Source organism: Passer montanus, unplaced genomic scaffold (genome assembly GCF_014805655.1).
Source record: "Passer montanus isolate IOZ18808 unplaced genomic scaffold, ASM1480565v1 scaffold5, whole genome shotgun sequence".
In the NCBI taxonomy this organism is placed as follows: Eukaryota; Metazoa; Chordata; class Aves; order Passeriformes; family Passeridae; genus Passer; species Passer montanus.
Window position 1 is genome coordinate 18,019,098 of NW_024369929.1, and position 19,015 is coordinate 18,038,112.

The 19,015-nt window shown below is 46.2% G+C and overlaps 1 protein-coding gene across 6 annotated transcripts in view; it reads right to left on the reverse strand.

Annotated features, from left to right (window-relative positions):
• The window catches only part of MAP1A (microtubule associated protein 1A), a 47,678-nt gene that overhangs the window by 14,215 nt on the left and 14,448 nt on the right, over positions 1–19,015 (reverse strand). For 2 of the 6 annotated variants that reach the window (XM_039722756.1, XM_039722757.1), the window contains 2 exons: positions 783–865; positions 259–399 (listed from right to left, as the gene is read on the reverse strand). In XM_039722756.1, the coding sequence (XP_039578690.1) occupies positions 259–399; positions 783–865 (224 nt within the window). Of the gene's footprint in view, positions 1–258; positions 400–782; positions 866–16,881; positions 16,998–17,175; positions 17,421–19,015 lie in introns of those variants that run through there. The other 4 variants (XM_039722759.1, XM_039722760.1, XM_039722763.1 and 1 more) reach the window with 4 other exon arrangements.

A 19,015-nucleotide genomic window follows, 5' to 3' on the forward strand; every position in this document is an offset into this window, starting at 1 on the left:
CCAGCCTGGAAGGGTATTTCAAGCTGAACACTTAAAGGAATCACCCATGCCTGCACCTTGGAAAACTTAAGACAGAGAGTTAAAGCAAGATTCCCAAGACAATAACATTAATTATTTATAGTATGCAATTTTTTGCTGGATTTCAAACCCATCTGTCTGCAAATCTGCCTGAAGATTACCTGAAGGAGGGTGCAGGCTGCATTATTCTACCGTGCACTCTGACCAGGAGGGATGTGCTGGATTACGGCTCACACTCACCTCCGGATCTGAAAGTATCTCGGCAAACTTCTGGTAAGTAAAGGTCCCTGTCTGCAGGACCAAGTCTCCTTCCTGGTCTGAGCTCTGACCACACAGGATCAGTAGTTTGTGGGCTGATGAATCACACACGAGTGAGCGGACCTATTCAGACAGGAGATGAGGCAGAGGGCTGCCGTTAGAATTTACCTGTACTCCACACCAGCACCCAGAATCCCAATCCCACGGACAGGCGATAACTCACGTTATTCACAAACAGCCAAACCCTACGTTCTCTACATACGAGCTGAAAATGGAAGACACTGCTACTGTCTGCCCAACACAGCTCCATGTCACATCAGAGTTCCTGTGTATATCCTGATTACTGGCAAGACCAGAACACCTGGCCTTTTCACCACACCTTGCAGCAGACTGGCAATAGGTTTTCACTCTCCAGAAGGTGCAAAGTGTGATAATGATGACCACCATGTCAAGCAAGGGCAGGAGAGCTGCTGTGGAGAGAACTTGATGGCACATCTGGTCCTTACCTCAGACACAACACTGTCCACATTAGGATTTACCAGGATCACCGTATCCAGGGTGTCACTCCGGTGATGAAGAGTTCTTTGGCCTGAGGAAACAAAAAGGATTAGACAGGATGAGAGAAGCTGATGAGACAGCATCCAGCTACTGATATTTTAGCCTCAAAAATTCCACTTCAGTATGGGTTTGATTGCAAGGCTGCAGTTTGCATTCAAGATCCAGTTTGATACCCAAGTCTCATAAAACAGAGCAAACTCTTTTCAACAACAAGGAAAGAAATCCTTCTGCTGGATCAGCACACTCGGCTCCAATGTATTCTGGAGTCCAGAGAACCAGGCACGTTGAGCTGCCTGCCTGTGCCAGATGGCTGTGTCAGTAAACACTGGCGCAGACAAATTATCCCCTTCCAGACAGAAGTGCCTTGCCTCATCCCAGCTGCCACAGAGAGGTGTCTCTAGCACTGCCCAAACCCTAGCCAGCACAGGGCTCTGTGAGCCAGTCAGTGGATGCCAACTCAGCTTTCACTGGAGTGGTGCAGCCCTGGTAACAAGTCTCCACTCATTCATAACAATTGTTTTTCTTTAATGAAGCATTTTTCTTTAATCCAAATGTGCAGTCCTAAGCTGCTGCTATGGGAAGTACCTAGACAACAAGAATTCTCATTCTCCTATCAGAGGCACAAATATGAAACAAGACAGGAGTCTACTTTCTCTCTCCATTTAGAGAAAAAAAAAAGAAAAAAAGGAGAAGTCAAAGAGCAAACAAGATCCGGGGAGTGCAGAAAAGCAATTCGTGTGCTCACATTGTCATGGGCATTGTACAGATATTTGGCAAAATGCTACCATAATTCCAGGGCCCTATTAAATTATTAGACTGTAGGGTAATGATTGTCTGCCATGCTGACAGCCAGGACCAGAGCTACTGCTGTATGCCCACATCAGACAGCTCTGGAATGCAGGACAACATACAGCACCTTCCTGCAGCACTTTCCTGGTCACTGCAGGCAGCATGGAACCTTTTTTGATTACAGTCTTTGCTAATACCTACCTCTGGACATTACATCCACTCAAAAATCCAGACACTTAGAACTTAACTGTTGGAATGTATAATTTATAGGGTTTAAGACCTTCATAGGTTTTAATCCCTCATATAAATTAGAGGTCCAACTATTTTTATTTTGCATCTTTCAGACAACTGTTGCTTGCTGACAATGTTCTTTCCACCCTCCACAACCTCCCATTGCCTCTTTCTAGGCAGATCTCAGTTCTTCTAAAATAGCTCTATCAATCTGGTGGAAGGATGGAAAGGGTGGAAAGGATTGGAAGGATGAAGGTCAATATTCAGCACAGCTTTAAATCAAACTCACTTTACTGGAATGTTTTACTAGCAATTAATCAGACAGATAAGCCCAGAAGTTAGCTTTCAGCCCAAAGAGAGCTAAGCTCTCAGCAGAATTATTTGTACTTGGCATCTGTAGCTGCTTTCTGAACTTGTCTTTCAGTTTGGCTAAAAATCATCCCTCCAGACTAAAGCCAAACCATCACTGTGCAAATGCATTGAGTTCAGTGGCATTTCTGGCACTGGACATGGAATAGGCACACGGCTGGAGACACTGGGAAGCAAGTTCCTGTGCACAGAAGGGATGTTGCAAGTGAACCATGGGGAGCAGCATGGGAGGGTGGGAGGAGGCACAGGTGAGGAGGGCCCAGGAAGTGGGGCCAGGGGCATTCTGTGCAGCCAGAAGAGACAAAACCCAGTCATCCTTGAGGCAATGATAATTGTGAAGGCATTGCTGATGTCCCAGAAGTGCTGACAAGGAGCACCCTGGATCCTCAGGGATCCACAGCTCCCCCATGCCAGGACCTCCAGTCCTGCTGCTTGGGGCTTCCAGAAGAGAAGTGATCTGCCCCCATTTTTCAACATTACTACTGGGACAAAGTGACACAGCTTCTGCCCCCTTGGTGCCTGTACATCCCAGACAGAATTTTAGCAGTGGTTACCCACATCACTTGGGGAGCACTGCGTGATGCACAGCACCAACACCAGCAGCCTCGTCCTTGTGCCACGTGCCAGGGAGGGCTCCTGGGCACAGTGCAATCACCGTGGCCACCTGTGGGCATCTTTCCAGGCCTGTGGGCGTCTGCCCAGGTGCTGCAGGGGGAAGGCCAGCCTGTGGATTGCCAGCCAGGCAGCACTGGTGACAGTGCCAGCTGCAGAGGCAAGGGGCCCATCTGCAGCACTAACAGGCATGAAAACACTGCTTCTCACTGCCATCCCATGGTCCCAGCCCAGGCAGCTGAGCTGTCCCCGCTCAGGCTGTGAACAAAGCCTGGCTGTTAGCATTCTGCTGGCAGCCCCTCACCCCCATGGGGAATGTTCCCTGCACATGGGGAAGAAAGAGAAGGCTCAAGCTGCAGGGCCAGCAGTTGCTGGCAGATGGGGAAGGACTGAATCTTGTGAAGAGCTGTGAAGATGATTAAGGGACTAAATTGTTTTAATACAAGGTGAGGCTGAGTGTGAGGGAAGGATATTCATACTCAAATTTTCAATAGGAATAAATAAATACCTGATGGGAGGGAATGAAGAAGAGGAAATCAGATAGGCACTGTCAGTAGTGCTCAGTGACAGAATGTGAGGCACAAATTAAGACACTGGCAATTTAGTCTAAACACAAGAAAGCACTTTTTTTACTGTGAGAGTGGTCAAATACTGAATAGGTTGTATAAAGAGGTTGTGGAACATCCATCTCCAGAGATACTAAAACCACAATTGGATACAGGCCTAGGAAATCTGCTTTTGCTTACCCTTCTGGAACAAATGTGATTGGACTAGACAATTCCAGCCTACAGTTTACCAATTCTGTGATATTGTGAAGCACTGCAGCCCTTCTTAGCTTTGCTCCTGACATGCTGTGGGGTAGATTGCCTCTGTTCAGTTGCAGCAGTTGATTCTATCTTGGGAGGATCCAGGAGCAGAGCTGTACAGATAGGCCATTTCCAGAAGCATGGACTCACTGCACACCAATGGACCCACGCACACCAATACCCCAAACTGTTTTCTAACTAAATTCAGAGGCAAAGCAGAACAGCACATGAACGCCAGGCTGAACTGCAAACTGTGAGTAAGGCAGCAACACAGTTCCCTGAGGTGGCCCATGGCCCAGCCTCTGTTCACCCCAAGCTGGGGCAGTGGCAGCCCATGCCCGGCTGAGGCACTCAAGGCCTCCCTGAATCCAAGTGCCTTCAGGCTGAGAAGCCCTTTGCTGGCCACTTTCTCTATATAGCCTGTGGTAGCAGCTGCACAGACATAGGATTTAAACGCACAGCCTGGCACATCATTCCCCTCACTAACAAAAACCATATGCACCAGGAGCACGTAGCAGTATGGCTGACATTGCAGACATGGTGACTGGAAGCATGCTGTTCAGGTCACTTCCAGGTATTTGTCCTTATTAGAGCTCTATCACAGTGAAATGTGTGCATTGCAAATGAGAAAATCCCTCCATTCCATTGACCAGTACAAGAATATCCTTCTCAGACTCCTGAAGACTGCCATCTTCAATTTACCTGGAACAAATATCTGGACACAGCTCATCTCCAGGTGCACCCTGAACACAGATCCCTGGCCCTCTGGCTGCACAGAGGGCCCTGTGCAGCCCTCTCCAATTATACTCAAAAGCTCCTATGTTAAATAAACATCCTCTCTTCAGTAGCACTGCATTTCTCATTTTGTATGAACCCTCACTCTGTGTGTTCAGGTACATTCTGATTTCTGCAATGATCCTTGTGCACATGCACTTCCAGGAAACATTCCCATCTATCATGTCCCCACCAAGGCAGAAAGACCCTGGTCTTTACCATTTTTTTCTTTGGAGGAGAGTTTCTTTAGTCCCTAGGAACTGCTGTCATCCATCCCTATGGCCACCGGAATGAGGAAGAACAGAAGTATACAAGAAGGAGCACAGAAGATTCACAGGGTGTCATTATTGTATTTTCTGTATTATTCCCCACCCTATTTTTTTATGCATCATAATATAACCTAAGATTAGCTTTGCACCAAATAAAGCTCTTCAGTTAGGGTACACAGTGACATTCAAATTTCACCCTGCCATGAAACTATTAAGCTCTTTTATGGAGTCTAGAAGATTTAATTTCTTTAGTGTGCTTGATTTTGCTTTTTTTGACAATGAATTTAATAGACACCATGACTGTGAAATTTAGTTGCTGAAGTTCCTCACAGACCTTTCTAGATCTCAGTAACTGCATCATCTATAAGTTTAGCCACCTCCGTGCCTCTTCATCATTACTGTACTGATCAGCTTTGTATTTAGTAGTGGAAATCATTAAGCCCTTGTACTTTACCTCTGAATGCTGCTCAAAGATGATCATATATTTGTTTGATAACTTGATGTCTGTCTTTTAAGTAGTTTTGACTCATGGCATTACTTGCCTTTTACCCACACAAAGTGCTTGCTGCATAAGATATGGAAACATAAAAACATATGGAAAGATTTAATGCACAAATGCACCTCGTTCACAACCACAGTAAGGTTTCAGAAAAGAGACAGGGCATTTGCCTTCTCCACACAGATCACGTTACTTACCATTGTGCAGAAACATCTGCAACAAGCACCCTCACCCCAAAGGCCCGCAGAAGACACATACAGCTCCTCCCTACAGGGCAGCCACCCATGGGTGCCTCCTCCTGACCATGGAGGCACTACACAAAACATCCCAGAGGTGGTGAACAGCAGCTAATCTGGGCTAGAGGATGGATTTCCATTACTAATGCTGAGAAGGGAAGAAAAGAATTCTTTTTTTTTTTTTTTAAAGACTGTGTACAGCTCACATACTAGAAGAGCTGAGGGTACCCTCATTGCTGTTCACAGCATTCTCAAGAAGGGCAGCAGAGGAGAAGGCTGCTGATCTCCCTTCTCTAGTGACCAGCACTAGTACATGAGGAAATAGAATGAAGTTGCATCAGGAGAGTTCAGATTGGACATTAGAAAATGTTCTTTCCCAAGAGAGTGGGCAGCCTTGGGAAGAGGGTCCCTGGGGAATTGGATACAGCACCAAGCCCATCAGAGTTCAAAGGGTATTTGAGTGATGCTCTTAGTCATATGGTTTAATTTTAGCTAGACCTGTGAAGAGCAGGGAGTTGAACTTGGTGAACCCTACGAGTCCATTCCAAATAACATACTCTGATTATATGGTCCCTTGAGCGTAGAATTTCTTTGGCTATGGCAGAGGATAGCAAGTGAAGAGCAAAGCCATATTGACTCTGGAGTGGCTATGGACTAACCATTCAGGGCTGCACCTGCAAAGAGACAGAGGTAGAGAACGGAGGAGCAGATGCTGTGGGTTTAGTGCTCAGCAGTCAGGCAGAGAGAGCTCTTCTGTGGCGGTCAGGCTAGGCTGGAAGAAAGGACAGTGCACTGGGGTGACTGTGACAAACAGGATGCTTGAGAGAGAGATGATCCTACAAACAGACAGATGGCTGTAGAGGCAGAAAAGGAGGTCATGCTGACAGCACAGATCCTTGTGTTCTGCTACTTTAAATGGAAACACCTAAAGCCCCTGTAGCTGCAGAATAAATTTTGGGCTAGTCTGAAGAGCTGTCAAGAATAGATATGCAAGATGCTACTTGTTATTTTCTTTAATCTTTCAGACCATCAAATCTCAGAGATCTTATTCTGTTAATCAGGACTGGAAGAACCACACTTACAGCTCACCATGCTGAAATCAGAGACTAAGTGTCAGGACTGCAGGACTCAGTTTCTCACCTCTGTGAAATGATGCCTTAGGCGAGAGCAGTGGGTCATTTTTCAGGTGACTGTGCTGAAATCGGTCATGATGCTCTGACTGGTGCAACAAATCAGAATGAACATATGGGGCAAAAGATGATTAAAGGACTGGCACATCTTGATGAGAAGTCAGGTGGGACTGTTTAGCCAATAAAAGAAAACTCAGGGCAGGGATCTCACTTACCAGTCTGTGTACCTGTCTGATAGCAGGTGTAAATCTGGGATGCAGAGCTCCCACAACTTTGCTATCCAGAGGATGGAGACTGCTTGTCTGACCACACAGAAGTCAGTCCTTTCCCATCCAAGGTGCATTCTATATACCTCATTACCTCCCTTAGGTCTTCCCACACCATTCACCCCTCCTTTGTCCCCAAAATTATTTATCAGGCTTTTCAGGCCAGGTTCTATCTGTAAAGTGAACACCAATAATACACTAATAAAAAATACAGACATTTGGAGTCTGAAAATGTTATCAAGGCTCACAAGCCACAGTGATTAAAAACCAACTCTTCCTCACTTCTGGCTTAGCTGACATGAACATCCCTCTTCAAGGGGACACTGTTGAAAAGACCCTAACAAGAAGATCCTAGATATTGCTATGGCTCAGTACCTTTTTGCTACACTTCAGCAAAGAGCTGAGCCTGGGAGCATGTGGTCTTCCTGATGTTTATTGAACAAAGCCCACCTCTGAAGACAGTCAAACCATGCATAGGGTTCTTAGAGAGCATGTATTTGCAGAGCTAGTGCAAGCTGAAAGACTGCCATTTCCTTCACTCTGAAATTACATCATAACACTGAGATAGTAACTGACTCTCATTCTGAGGCTGTGAAGTCTCCAACTGCAGTTTCTTCAGTGCCAATGGAAGAAAAAGGACCCAGCCCCAAATGGTGTCCATTCAGAGAATGAAACAACACAGTCATTCACCAGCACTCCAGGACTGTACCAAGTACAGCAAGCCACAGCTCCTTGGGAGGGAGATTGTAAAGGCCAGAGGAAAAGCAGAAAAGGTTCTGCACTGAACTCTGGGCTGGGTCCTGCCTCTCATTCTGTCTGTCCAGATACACAGTCCTGTGTCCAACCGCACTATGGACCCACTCCTCTGCCAGACCAGGGCTGCCCATCTTGCTGCCTCATCAGTAGCGAGGGAAAGGAGTCAATGTGCCCCTGTTGGAAGCAATATCACACTCCCAGAACCTGAAGAGCGCACAGTTCCTTCCTCCAGCAGGCAACCTGAACAGAGTACAGCTGGCAGATGGGACCAGCTGCGGCTGACAGAGACCTGGAAGCTCTGCCAGCTAGTGAGGTATGCTCAGGAGTTAAAAAATAAGCACAAAGTCTGCTTTGGCAGCCAGTACATAGCCAATAATTGTGGATTGTTGGCTATGTACTGGCTGTATTGTCGGATTCAGGTCCTCATGTGGTGGTTCCAGCTCAGGAACTCAAACACAGTTTCTCACACCCCAGGGATATACCTGGATGTGTTTATCACAATGACAGGACAAGTCCCACTCCATTCCTTCTGACCATTTAATGAGAGTGTTGTGTCAGACGAGACGAGACTCTTAGGCAAGGTAAGGAGAGAGACACCAGGTGAAGAATACAGCTAGAACTTGGCAGAAACCCCACAGAAAAGGCTAAGAGACATTCTGAGTCCTGGGTGGGCAGCTGCTGTGCAGTGGTGCCTAACCACTGCCTTCCAGAGCCTGAGGCAATGCAGCAGTCCCAGAAATTCTGGGCACATCCGGCTTTTGTTGCTTTTCCAGAGATGAGCAGAGCAAAGGGCTTAGCCAGATCACTAGGGATCACAGCAAAAGGGCTGTCTCACTGCCTCTTTCCCTCCTGACACAACATGTGATAGCTGCAGTAGCTACTTATTTTCGTAAGATTATTGGGAAAGCGCTGTAGTTTTAGCTTGTTAGTGTGATTCAGCATCTGAGAATGATGAGGAGCTGGCTTCAGACAGTGCTTTGTGGTCCAGCAGCAAGTGCTCTGCCTCTCATAGTCTGAAAAAAGTCTACTGTAAAGATCTATTTCATACACTTCCTATTTTTAGGTCTTCAAACACGGTGCAGAAATAGAGAAATATTTATTTGTCAATGGCTAAATCAAAAAATCTATCCCCTTAAAGGGGATCTTTAATGATTTTTCCAGAAAAACTCATTGTGTACCAGCAAAGGGAAATATATTTTTAACAGAAATATGAAAATAATCTGAAAATTGGGAGGCAAGAAACTGCAGCAAAGTGCTGAGCCCCTGTCACGGGGGGCCAGGGCAGAGCCAAGTGCTGTTTGTGGAGCAGTGGAAACCATCACCCAACAGGCCACAGATGCATCCAGGGCATAAAATGAGGGATTTAAAACTGTGTCTAGAAAAGAAGGGGAAATCAATGGTCTTTAAGCAGGAAGATATTATAGGTATGAGTTTTTATTTTTTATGAAAATTTCAAAATAGTGTTTGATGATTTTTGATATTGAGACACCAAGTCACACAGTTAAAAACACAGCACTACTGAAATAAAGTTCTGTGAATTTGCAACAGGAGATGTGCCTTATCTGAAGGAACTGAAGAAACAAAGCAGTGTGCAGAGAGAATGAAGATAATTCAAACATCTTTATGAAGCAAAGCATTCTATTTGGACTGAAAGCATACCCACACCAACTTAGTCCTATCAACAATGGCAAATCTCCAGATACTGGCTTTGGCCTTAGCTAATATCCCAACTGCAGACTGAGGGGAATTTGGGGTACACATGGTATACGGACCACTATTGCTCATATTCCAGTTATATTGAAGCTGAGTAGAAGGTAGAGGAGCACCCTCCCTACACTATGACCACACATCCACTAAGGGTCTCCTGCTGTGTGGTTCTGTACCTGGACAAAAGGGTGACAGGGGTTACACCCAGCCCTGACAGGGAGCCGGGCAGTGCAGCACAGAGGGCTGAGCAGAGAAGCACACAGCATGTGCAGGAGCATCAGGAGAGGCAGAGCAGAGCTGGTGATGCATTCTGTGCTCCTCTGAGGGCTTCATCTCAAGCTTCCAACCAGAACACCCACACAGTTGTCTTCAGGAGGACAAACAGGACAACCAGTCACAGATACACTTCCACAAAACACTGCCACATTGAACTCTCTCAGTGTAAGAGGAGCTGTGAGGTGCTAACACCAGAAAAGAAGAGAGCATCTGATTTGGGACAGAAAAGGCACAACTTCAGAACAGCTCAGAGGCAGAGCAAAAGCCTTAAAAGCTGCAGAACTGTGCAATCAGAGAACTCAGTTTAAGAAGCTACAGAAAGAAGACAGCATCAGCAACACAGCTCCACAAACAAAAAAAAAGATTCTCAACAGGAACAGAGTGAAAAAGTGGAATTAATTGAGAACCATACTTGGAGGGACAGAGAAAGAAAAAACACAGCAGTAAGCCAGTAGAAAGAAAAATATCTGTGGGAGGACCAGGCAGCAGTGGAGGAGAACAAGATCTGGTTTCTAGAAACATTGCTGAATCTGTCAGGATGAAGAGAGCTGAGGAATCTGAAAGTGTTCTCAGGTTTCCTTTCATGTATAATGCTGGAGATATTTCATAACTCACCTGACCATACTGTTACTGCATGCCAGGAGAACTGTTCATGCTTTAAGGTAAGAGCAGGCTCTGTGAAATGACTGACTGCCTCCTGGGGATTTACTACAAAGGTGAACCAGCAGCAGGGCAAGAGAAGGAAATTATATATTCCTTAAGGTGTGGGAGGTTGTGGGCACTTGCCACATCCCAGGAGATATTTCTGCTAACCACTTGCCTGTGCTTCCCATCTTCCCTCCTCCCTGTGATATTTTCATGCCATCTAGAGCTCCTCTCCCAGGCAACCTCTATTTCTATACCATGTCAACCATAGCAACCATCTCTTGGCTCCCTAATTGCACATACTGTCTCACTCTTATGCTAAGGAGCAATTTGATAGCTCAGCCATTTTAGAACCACTAATTGAAGATGCAGGTACTCACTTTGGAAACAGTTTCACATATTTCCAGAAGCTACTGCCTTGCAACTGGAATTTATACCACCACTGAGATAATTGATAAAGTGAGCATTTCTACCTAGCTTATCAGGTGCTAGATTGGCCACAAAAAATATTCTGTTCCCTGCAGCAGCTTTGCTGACTCATGTAGGCCTTGCATCCTTCTGCTGAGGAACAGTGTGGCATTCATGTAAATCAGGAATGAAGCCCTGCACAGAGACACGGCCTCCAGCTATGTGAGGAGCTAAAGCTGTGACTTCTTAAATGTCTCCAGCTAAATCCACAAAAGAAAACCTAAACACAACTTAAGACACCCTCTTATCTGGTGTCCTCACCCCACCAACCCCTGACAGACTTATTACAGCTGGTCCCTTTGGAAACCAAATTAATATTTCCCATTCCTGTGTCAGTTGGACTTCAGCTGGGAGTTGCTGCCAGTCCCTGAAACAGAGGTTCCATAAAACCACTCCCATTGGCACTGAGGCAGATACCCTGTTCCAGCTTCCAGAGATCTTCCAGCTTCCACAGACTTACTCCTGTAAGTCATGAAATTGGACAGCTTATTATCTCTTAATTTTAATAATATGCATCCCAGAACACATGCTCTTACAACCAGAACATTGCACAGACTGAAGAAAACTGCATGTTTCTCTTAGTTAAGAAGTATCTGGGTAATGCTGACTGACTGACTTGGAGGCCCAACAGCTTATGATGACTTGCTCTTTTTCTTTTTTTTTTTCCCCCTCAACTGATCAATATGACAAATAAACTGCCTGAGGCAGGGAGAACTTAATTGTGTAAAAGAGTGGATGGCTGCTCACATAGGGAAATAACTCTGAGATTTCTTCCTGTTTGCCTGTTGAAATGCCAAATTTCTGGAAGAGAGTCCTGCTTCGAACTTACAGCAACTGTTTGGACTCTTTAAACCTCATTTCTATTCCATACTATTAACAGTCTCATTCCAAGTAGCTTCTCTTCTCTCCCTTGCTTGCTTTTAGGATGACCTTCTGAATGTCAGCCCTCATGAAGATACAGATATTAGACCAGCTGTGAACTCTGAGTAGGTGAGGTGATTGGTGAAGCAGAGGACTGCACCCTGCTAGCCCTTGAGAAAAAGCAGCTCTCCTCTGCCAACAGCTTTCTTTGTTACATCTTGACTTTGCGCTCTTGGATCTAGTTGACCCTTGACAGATCCTCTGCATGGCCTGTGTTCCTGGGATTTGATTTGTGGTGGAGTACAGCAATAATGAATGTGATACAAAAAGTTATTTCAAAGTTGAGAACTTCAAGGCCTCCTGTCCCTTCTGCCAGCAAACACAGGGCCTGTCCATTTAGCACTGAAGGGAGAGGGCTTTGGAAGCAGCCAAGGAGGTTTCTAGCACAGTAGTCCAGGCCATCTTCCCCTCACTATGTCCTCTCAGCCACTGCCTCTCACCAGTCAGCTCGAAACAAGCTCACTTAAGTCTTATTGAATCTCAGGAGCCCCTGCTTCCCAATGCCACCCCATCTAGTCAGGTCCCTTTCAGCTTGCAGGTTATGCGCTGGAATCAGGAACTGAACTTACTAACCAGGCAGAATAAAAAGGACCGGGAGAGGCTTCCATCACCACAAATGCTTCTCTCAGGGCCTCTCACTTCTTCAGCTCCCTCAGAGCCATGCAGGCATGGAAGTCTTCCTTGCTCCTATGCCTTCCTCTTCCTTAGCTGTGGTCTTTGACTTCGAGTCTGGACCAACAGCAAGAAAGAAAAGCCGTAAGAAATAAAACTCACACATAAATCTATCAACCAAGAACTGGGCCAAAACACACATTATGCTTATACCTATCAGCCTGCAAGCTGATTCTTGAGAAAGATGCTACGTGGGTCAAAGGCACACAGAGCCACCCTATCCAATGCTTTACTGTTGTGCAAAGGAATAATTTTTGATGGAGGTCATTGACTTCTTACATGGCTTGGGTAGTGTCTGCATTTCTTAACTTATTAAGTACTGCAACTTAACTTACCCTTCTTAATCCATTTTTAGCAAGCTTTTCAGAACATAAATCTAGTCACCCAGAAGATAAATCACTGGCTTCTTGCCCATTTCTCTTCTAAGAACATGCAGAGTGCCTGATGACAGACCGACATTCCTCAGACAGTTTTCAAAAGGGAGGTACTAATGGCCTTTTCCTTCTAGTTTTTCTCCTCAATTACTTAAAATTTTGACACTGAAGCTTAATAGAGAATGGACAGATGATATCTCAGTGAAATAAAAGGCTAGAAAAGTGCAAAAGCAATTAACTGAATTTCTCAACTTGAAAGTCAATAGAGGAAGCCAATTATGCTGCCATGCTTTCATTTGTAGCTATAGCAAGTTGTGAAAAACAGCACTGAACTTTTACAGCCCCGAGGTAGGTTCTAGCACATTGTCAAAGACTTCGGTGCTTCACAAGAAGGTGCATGAATGACAGTAACATGTGCAAATGTTATTCAGTAGCTTTGTAGCTACTGAAATGTTATTCAGTAGCTATGTATTGATAACAGACATGCATCTTGAACCTTGCCCCTCTGCAATTTGCAAGTCTCCTTCAGCTGGTGATTCTCAGCCTTCAACTTCTTGGAGGAAATATTCAAGCCTTTACTTTCAACAGCAAAGAAAGGGTTCACTAATATCTTCCCAAATACTGATATTGGGATAATGCTGCTTTTCAGAAAAGCAGAAATTAATAAAAAATGTATTCCCCATTAAAAAAAAAAGCCAAAGAAACCAAGCCAACCCAGTAATATTCTATGCATTTGAGAAATCAGTCAAGCAAGACTTCAAAGGCTGTCTCAGGAGAACTAAGTACCTGCTGGCCAAGGAGATTAGTGCTCACGTTCATCTGTGAATAAAGCATCAGAAGGACAGAACTTCCTGAAGAGCTGGATACATAACTAATTGTGCCATCAATACTAACTTTTGAGATCCTGGAGAGGAAGCTATGAGAGGAAGAAAACTGATCTAAAGTCACCACATGTAGAAATTTATCTCCATTTCTTTAATGTGAAGCAAAGGTAAAAACAACCCACAGAGCTTAGGCACAGCAAAGCATGAACTAATGAAGACTGCTTTTTGTGTGTCCACCCTGCTCTGTTCCACCACCATAATCCCAGCTCCCTCCACATTCCCTGCTGTCCACTGCCATAGTCTCAGCTCCACTTGTGAGCCAAAACTCCCAACTGTGCAAGTGGCAGCACGCTCAGAGACAGCCATGTGCTGACAGCTGGCGTGCAGGACAGATGTGCACTGCTCTCATGAAGGCACTGACTGATCACTTGCCTGCTCCACCAACTTTCACAAAACTGGTAGAAGCTTGTTAATTTCAATGTTTAATTGAAACGTTTTTAATGTTTTAGAAGGAAAGTGTTTACAGCAAACACGGAAGGTGTATTTGTAAGAGGAATTCATACTGTGCACCCAAGCACCTCTAAGGGGATGGAGAAAAAATAATACAAACTAAGAAGTTAGAACCAAACTAGCTCAATACTTTCTCTAATGTTTCCTGTCAACAGCTCCTGTGCTGGTGTTGGACTCCAGAAAATTCATGATTTTTGAGGGGAAAAGAAAAATAAATCTTTTTCCATCTCAGTAAATTCTCACCCAAATAAATTTTAGGCATTCATTTACACATAGCTTGCTCTCCTTCCTCCCATACAGTTTCTGGGCTTATGGAGAGTCTCTATCACCTTCTCCCCCAGGTACTTTTGCCTAACTCACAGGCTGGAAGATACTCCCTGTGTTTTACACTAGCTACTATTGTCGGGTCTCTGTGTACTAACCAGACTACCTGAACTGCTTTGGACTCCCATAGCATCTCTTCTCAAGGACTGGAGGCCTCTCTCTTCTGCCCATCAAGGAGCAGTGGAAAGTCTGTGATAATGCCTGCAGCAAGCACCCTGGGCTCTGATAGAAGCAGCACCCACTAAGATCTCTGGACTCAGACACCTATCACAAGAATGTATTACTGTATCTTTATCTGCTTCTGAGTTCCTTCTTCCTTTGCAAGATGCATCCCAGAAGTTACCTAGGAAGGTCTGTGTCTGAACATGTACAAAGAGCACAAGCCACATCCCACAGAAACTCATGCTGAGGATCCACTCTTCTGTGCTTCCCCTGGTGTCCAGCCATGCCCCTTGGAGACATACTGCACCTCTTGTTCACAAACATGCAGCTTCCCTGCTTTCACTAAAGAGCTGGCAATTGCTCCTGTGATTCAATCTACCATCCATTTACCACCACACTTGCTGAAGATGCAACTCAGATATACCAGCACAATGGACAATGAAGAAGAGTGGCAAAAGGACATGACAGGAGGTGGATTGTTTTGTCAGAAAAGAAACTACTGCAAAGCTACATATCTCTCTCTCTGCAGAATGGGAGTAGGGCAGAAGGTTTCACAGCTTGGCCTTGTCAGATCACACGAAAGGAAAGCAGGGGAGAAAAAAATGTGTCCCAACTCAATAACTACTTGCTGGAGAAATTGTAAGGACAGACACAGAGGCTGGATGCAGCCAACCAGTATGGAGCCATCAAGGAGACAGAGAGGGTACTGACCTGACACAGCAAAAGGGGCCCTACCCCATCAGAAGAAAGAGGAATCCCTGTCATTCTGGAACAGTGCCCAGCCTGCAGGGCTTTTCACAGCGGAACCAGAGCAACTTGGAATAGAAACAGCCTCGTCTCTGAGATCAGAGAATTTAAACCGGAGCTTGTTTTTTCTGCAGTCACAAGCCAGCAGGCACCAGCTGCAGAATTTGCCGCAGTGTGTGTGTGCGTGTGTTTCTGCGTGTGTGAGTGTGCAGCAGCTATGCTCCTCCCCTCCAAACTCACTGTATGATCAATGACACACTGATTATCACTCCCTCCTTTTTCCCCTCCCTACATCACTGACAGTCCCAGTCTGATCACTCTCAGCCCTCTCTCTTCTATATTAAGAAAGCTTTTGTTGGCATCACTACTGATTTATTTTCATTGCTCCCTCCCTGGTTAACAAGGTTTTGCTTCTTCTCTTTTTCCCTCTTAGCCAAAACAACGGTGTCTGACAGATATTCATGGTCACATACCCATGTCTGTGCAAAGTGCCAAACCATGCTTTTGCTCCTTTAGTTCTGAACCCCGGAGACAAAAGGCCATATTTTTAAATACTTCAACGTATTTCAGCTCTAGCATACAGATAATTTAACACTTTTAACAAGAAGCTTGCTGGTGGCGACACTAACGAATGCCAGAGATACCCTATTAAAATAGAACCTTATGTGTCTGTGACTGCAGAGGTGTCATCATCACACAGTACCACTGGTAATGCAGGAGAGCTAATGATAAAGAGACAGCTGGCCCCTTATCCCTCTGTGTTACAAGGGCAGCCCAGCAAGGTGAGGGATGACAAAGGACTACTGCTAGGCAAAATAAAGCATTTTGTTATTATCATTTCTTAAGCACAAAATTCCTGCTTATAGCCTACTAGGATGAAAATCAGCTCCAAGATTAGCCACATCTTCTCCCTCTGCTGCTACAGAAAGGCTGCATCACTCACATTTTAGGGGAACCTTCCCTTTTTCCTCTCTCACTCACTGGACACATTTGGATGCTTTTTGGTTTCCTGTACTGGAAGAATGTAGTGTTGTGAAGCTTGAAGTCAGACTTCAGCTACTTCAAGACTACTAATATGCGGGTGTGCAGCACCAAAGGACAGAGAAATTGCAAAAGAAGGCAGGCCTTGTATCTCTCTTCCATCAAATCAATAGCATGACAGTCCACCTTAACAACCCTCCCCCCTCCTGCCTGGCATTAGCCTCATTCCAGCATCAACTGAACGGTGATACAGACGCTAATACTGTCTTTCGCCAAGCCTTGCCCAAAGGCAGCATCTGCGAGATGCCTTGTACCACCTCCTCCGTTCTCCAGCAGCACACCATCTTCAGGGTCAGAAGACTATACTGGGAAAAACATAATGCGGCAGGACTCCTTACGTTCCTGACAGGCAGAATACTTTCTCCAGATTCTTCTCTAAACCCATCTTCATACATCTTTCTCTCTGTTTGAGCTAAGGACACAAGTGCAGCAAACAGCTGAGCAGCTGGGGAATTTGGGTTTTGTTCCTATATTCGAGCACAAACAGCTGAGAAGGGGGAAGGTCCGCAGGTCATAGAAACCCCAAGCTCCATCCGCAGCCACTTTCCCCTCTTGTTATTAATCCCCCTCAACCCTCCAAATTCCAAGGAAATAAACCCGCACCCGCTATGACCGCTCCGCGCAGGTGCGTTTCCTCACCTGCGCCTCTGCCAGGGCTGCGCAGCCCCAGCAGCTCACCGGGACCGCGCACAGGAGCGCAGAGCCCGGGCAGGTCCGCTTGCCGTCACCGATATCCCCCGTTACCTCCCCAGAAGGGCCCCGGTCCTCCCCGGCCGACCAACGTCTTCCAAAGCAATGAGCAGCATCCGAGCGCGAACAAAGCGCCGCCGCCTCCATCCCGCAACCTCCACGATACCGGGGCTCCTCACTCCCGACCGCCCCGGCACCTTTCGCTGCTCGCCCCAGGCGGGCGGGGAAGGAAGATGCACCTACCATGCTGGCCGGGACGCGACGCCGATCGGCTGCCCTGAGCGCGGAGGATGCGGCGGCTCGGCCCGGGCTGCGGCGGGCGGCTGCCGTGTCACGGAGGCGGGAGGGGCCCCGCGGCCCCACCCGTGCGCGCGGCGCCTTAACCCGCTGCGCACCGGAGCCCCGCAGCGGCGGCCCGGCCGGCCCCGCCAGGCTCTGCCTCTCCATCTCCGAGCAACGGCGTGCACCGAGATCCTGCCCCGCGCTGCCGAACACCCGACAAGGGTCAAAACCGCGGCCCGCGCTCCGAAATACCCGACACAGGTCAAACCCCAGCCAGCACGGGTTCCGGTGCTGGCTGAATGCTTCTCACATCATTCTTAGGCCTCACGGGCCTCTCTCTCCTCACGGGCTCCCGGAGGGGTGCTCCCCATCCCACCATAGGCACCTTCGGCTTATGTGTCTCAGACTGGAACCTCACGTCGGACTCCAGCTGCAGAGCTGCTCCTCCGGTCAAAGACAAGCGACACGAACCACCCCAGCTAGCCAGTGGGGGACAGATGTGCCTGACACCACACACAGCACCCGGCTGCTCGTGCATGGGCACGGGCCAGCACTGAGCTTGGACCACACTGGACAGACAATGAACGCGAATGAGTGAGGCAAGAATACCAGATATTCGACCTCTGGAGACCTATTTCCAGCATGTTTTCAGATAATGTTTATATTGTTTTCTGAGAACCTTGCATTTTGTTTAATAATCAGCATCAGCTCCAAAACACTTGCAAATAATTGTGCCTCTTTGTTTCTGCTTTCCCTCGTGATTTTAGGAGGACTGTCAGACACAATGGAATGCTCAGAAATAAAAATATCACACAATTTTAAGTTTTAAAAGTTAAAAAAAAACCCCAAACCAGAACTTCCTTTCTGTAGCTTTCAGATTATGTCAATCAGTGGCAAATATCTGTAAACCTGAGGAAAAATCAAAGCACTGGATCAAACATCTTAGATTTCTGTATGTTTTGGACAGGTAACATTGCATCCTATTTTAAAAAGACCAAAGGTTAAAATATTCTCAAAGGACAAACTATCAAGAAAATAGCTCCATGCTATGGGTCCCCTGTGCGCTACCATGGACATTGTTTGAAACAGAGTGGGTCATTATCACTACCCATTGTACTTGTCATCCCACTATAACCAGTATAACACAAGTTGAAGAGTTATGTATAGTCAAAGCGAAAAATGAATCAGAAGTAAAGAGCCAAGTAAACAGTGGGGATGCAGATGACTACAAACCAAACGTGCAGTCCCCTTTTTCAGTTTAAAGATGCACAAGGGAAGCAAAGGATATTACCTTAAAGGTGCTGCTATGTAGCAGTGCTGAAGACAAAGCAGGAGGATGTATTTGCTATTATTGCTTCATATAAACTAGGCTTCTTAATATTTGGGTTAACATCATCCACTTCAGTGTAAGAACTGCCCCAGATGGGTAGCCCAGGGACAGTTTCACCCCTTGGGCAGTTCTTGGGGTCTTTTCCTAATAAGCCCACAACACTGAGACATGTCTGTCACTTCAGAGAGCAGTGCCCATGGTGCAGGAGGGAAGGGAGGGGAGTACATAGTCTGGGTCTAGAAATGACCCACACTGGAAATTCCACTGCCATCAGCAGATTTTTCAGAGCACTCCAGAATGGCAGCTCCCATTGCACATGCAGGAAGGGCATATACCCCAGGCCATTTTATACAGTGACACACAACTCTTCAAGCCTTTTCCTTTTCTACACCCACTACAACATTGATCAAATTTAGTCCCTAGCAGGATATTTGGAGCAGCATGATCTCCTTCTGCACTGTTTTTTTTTTT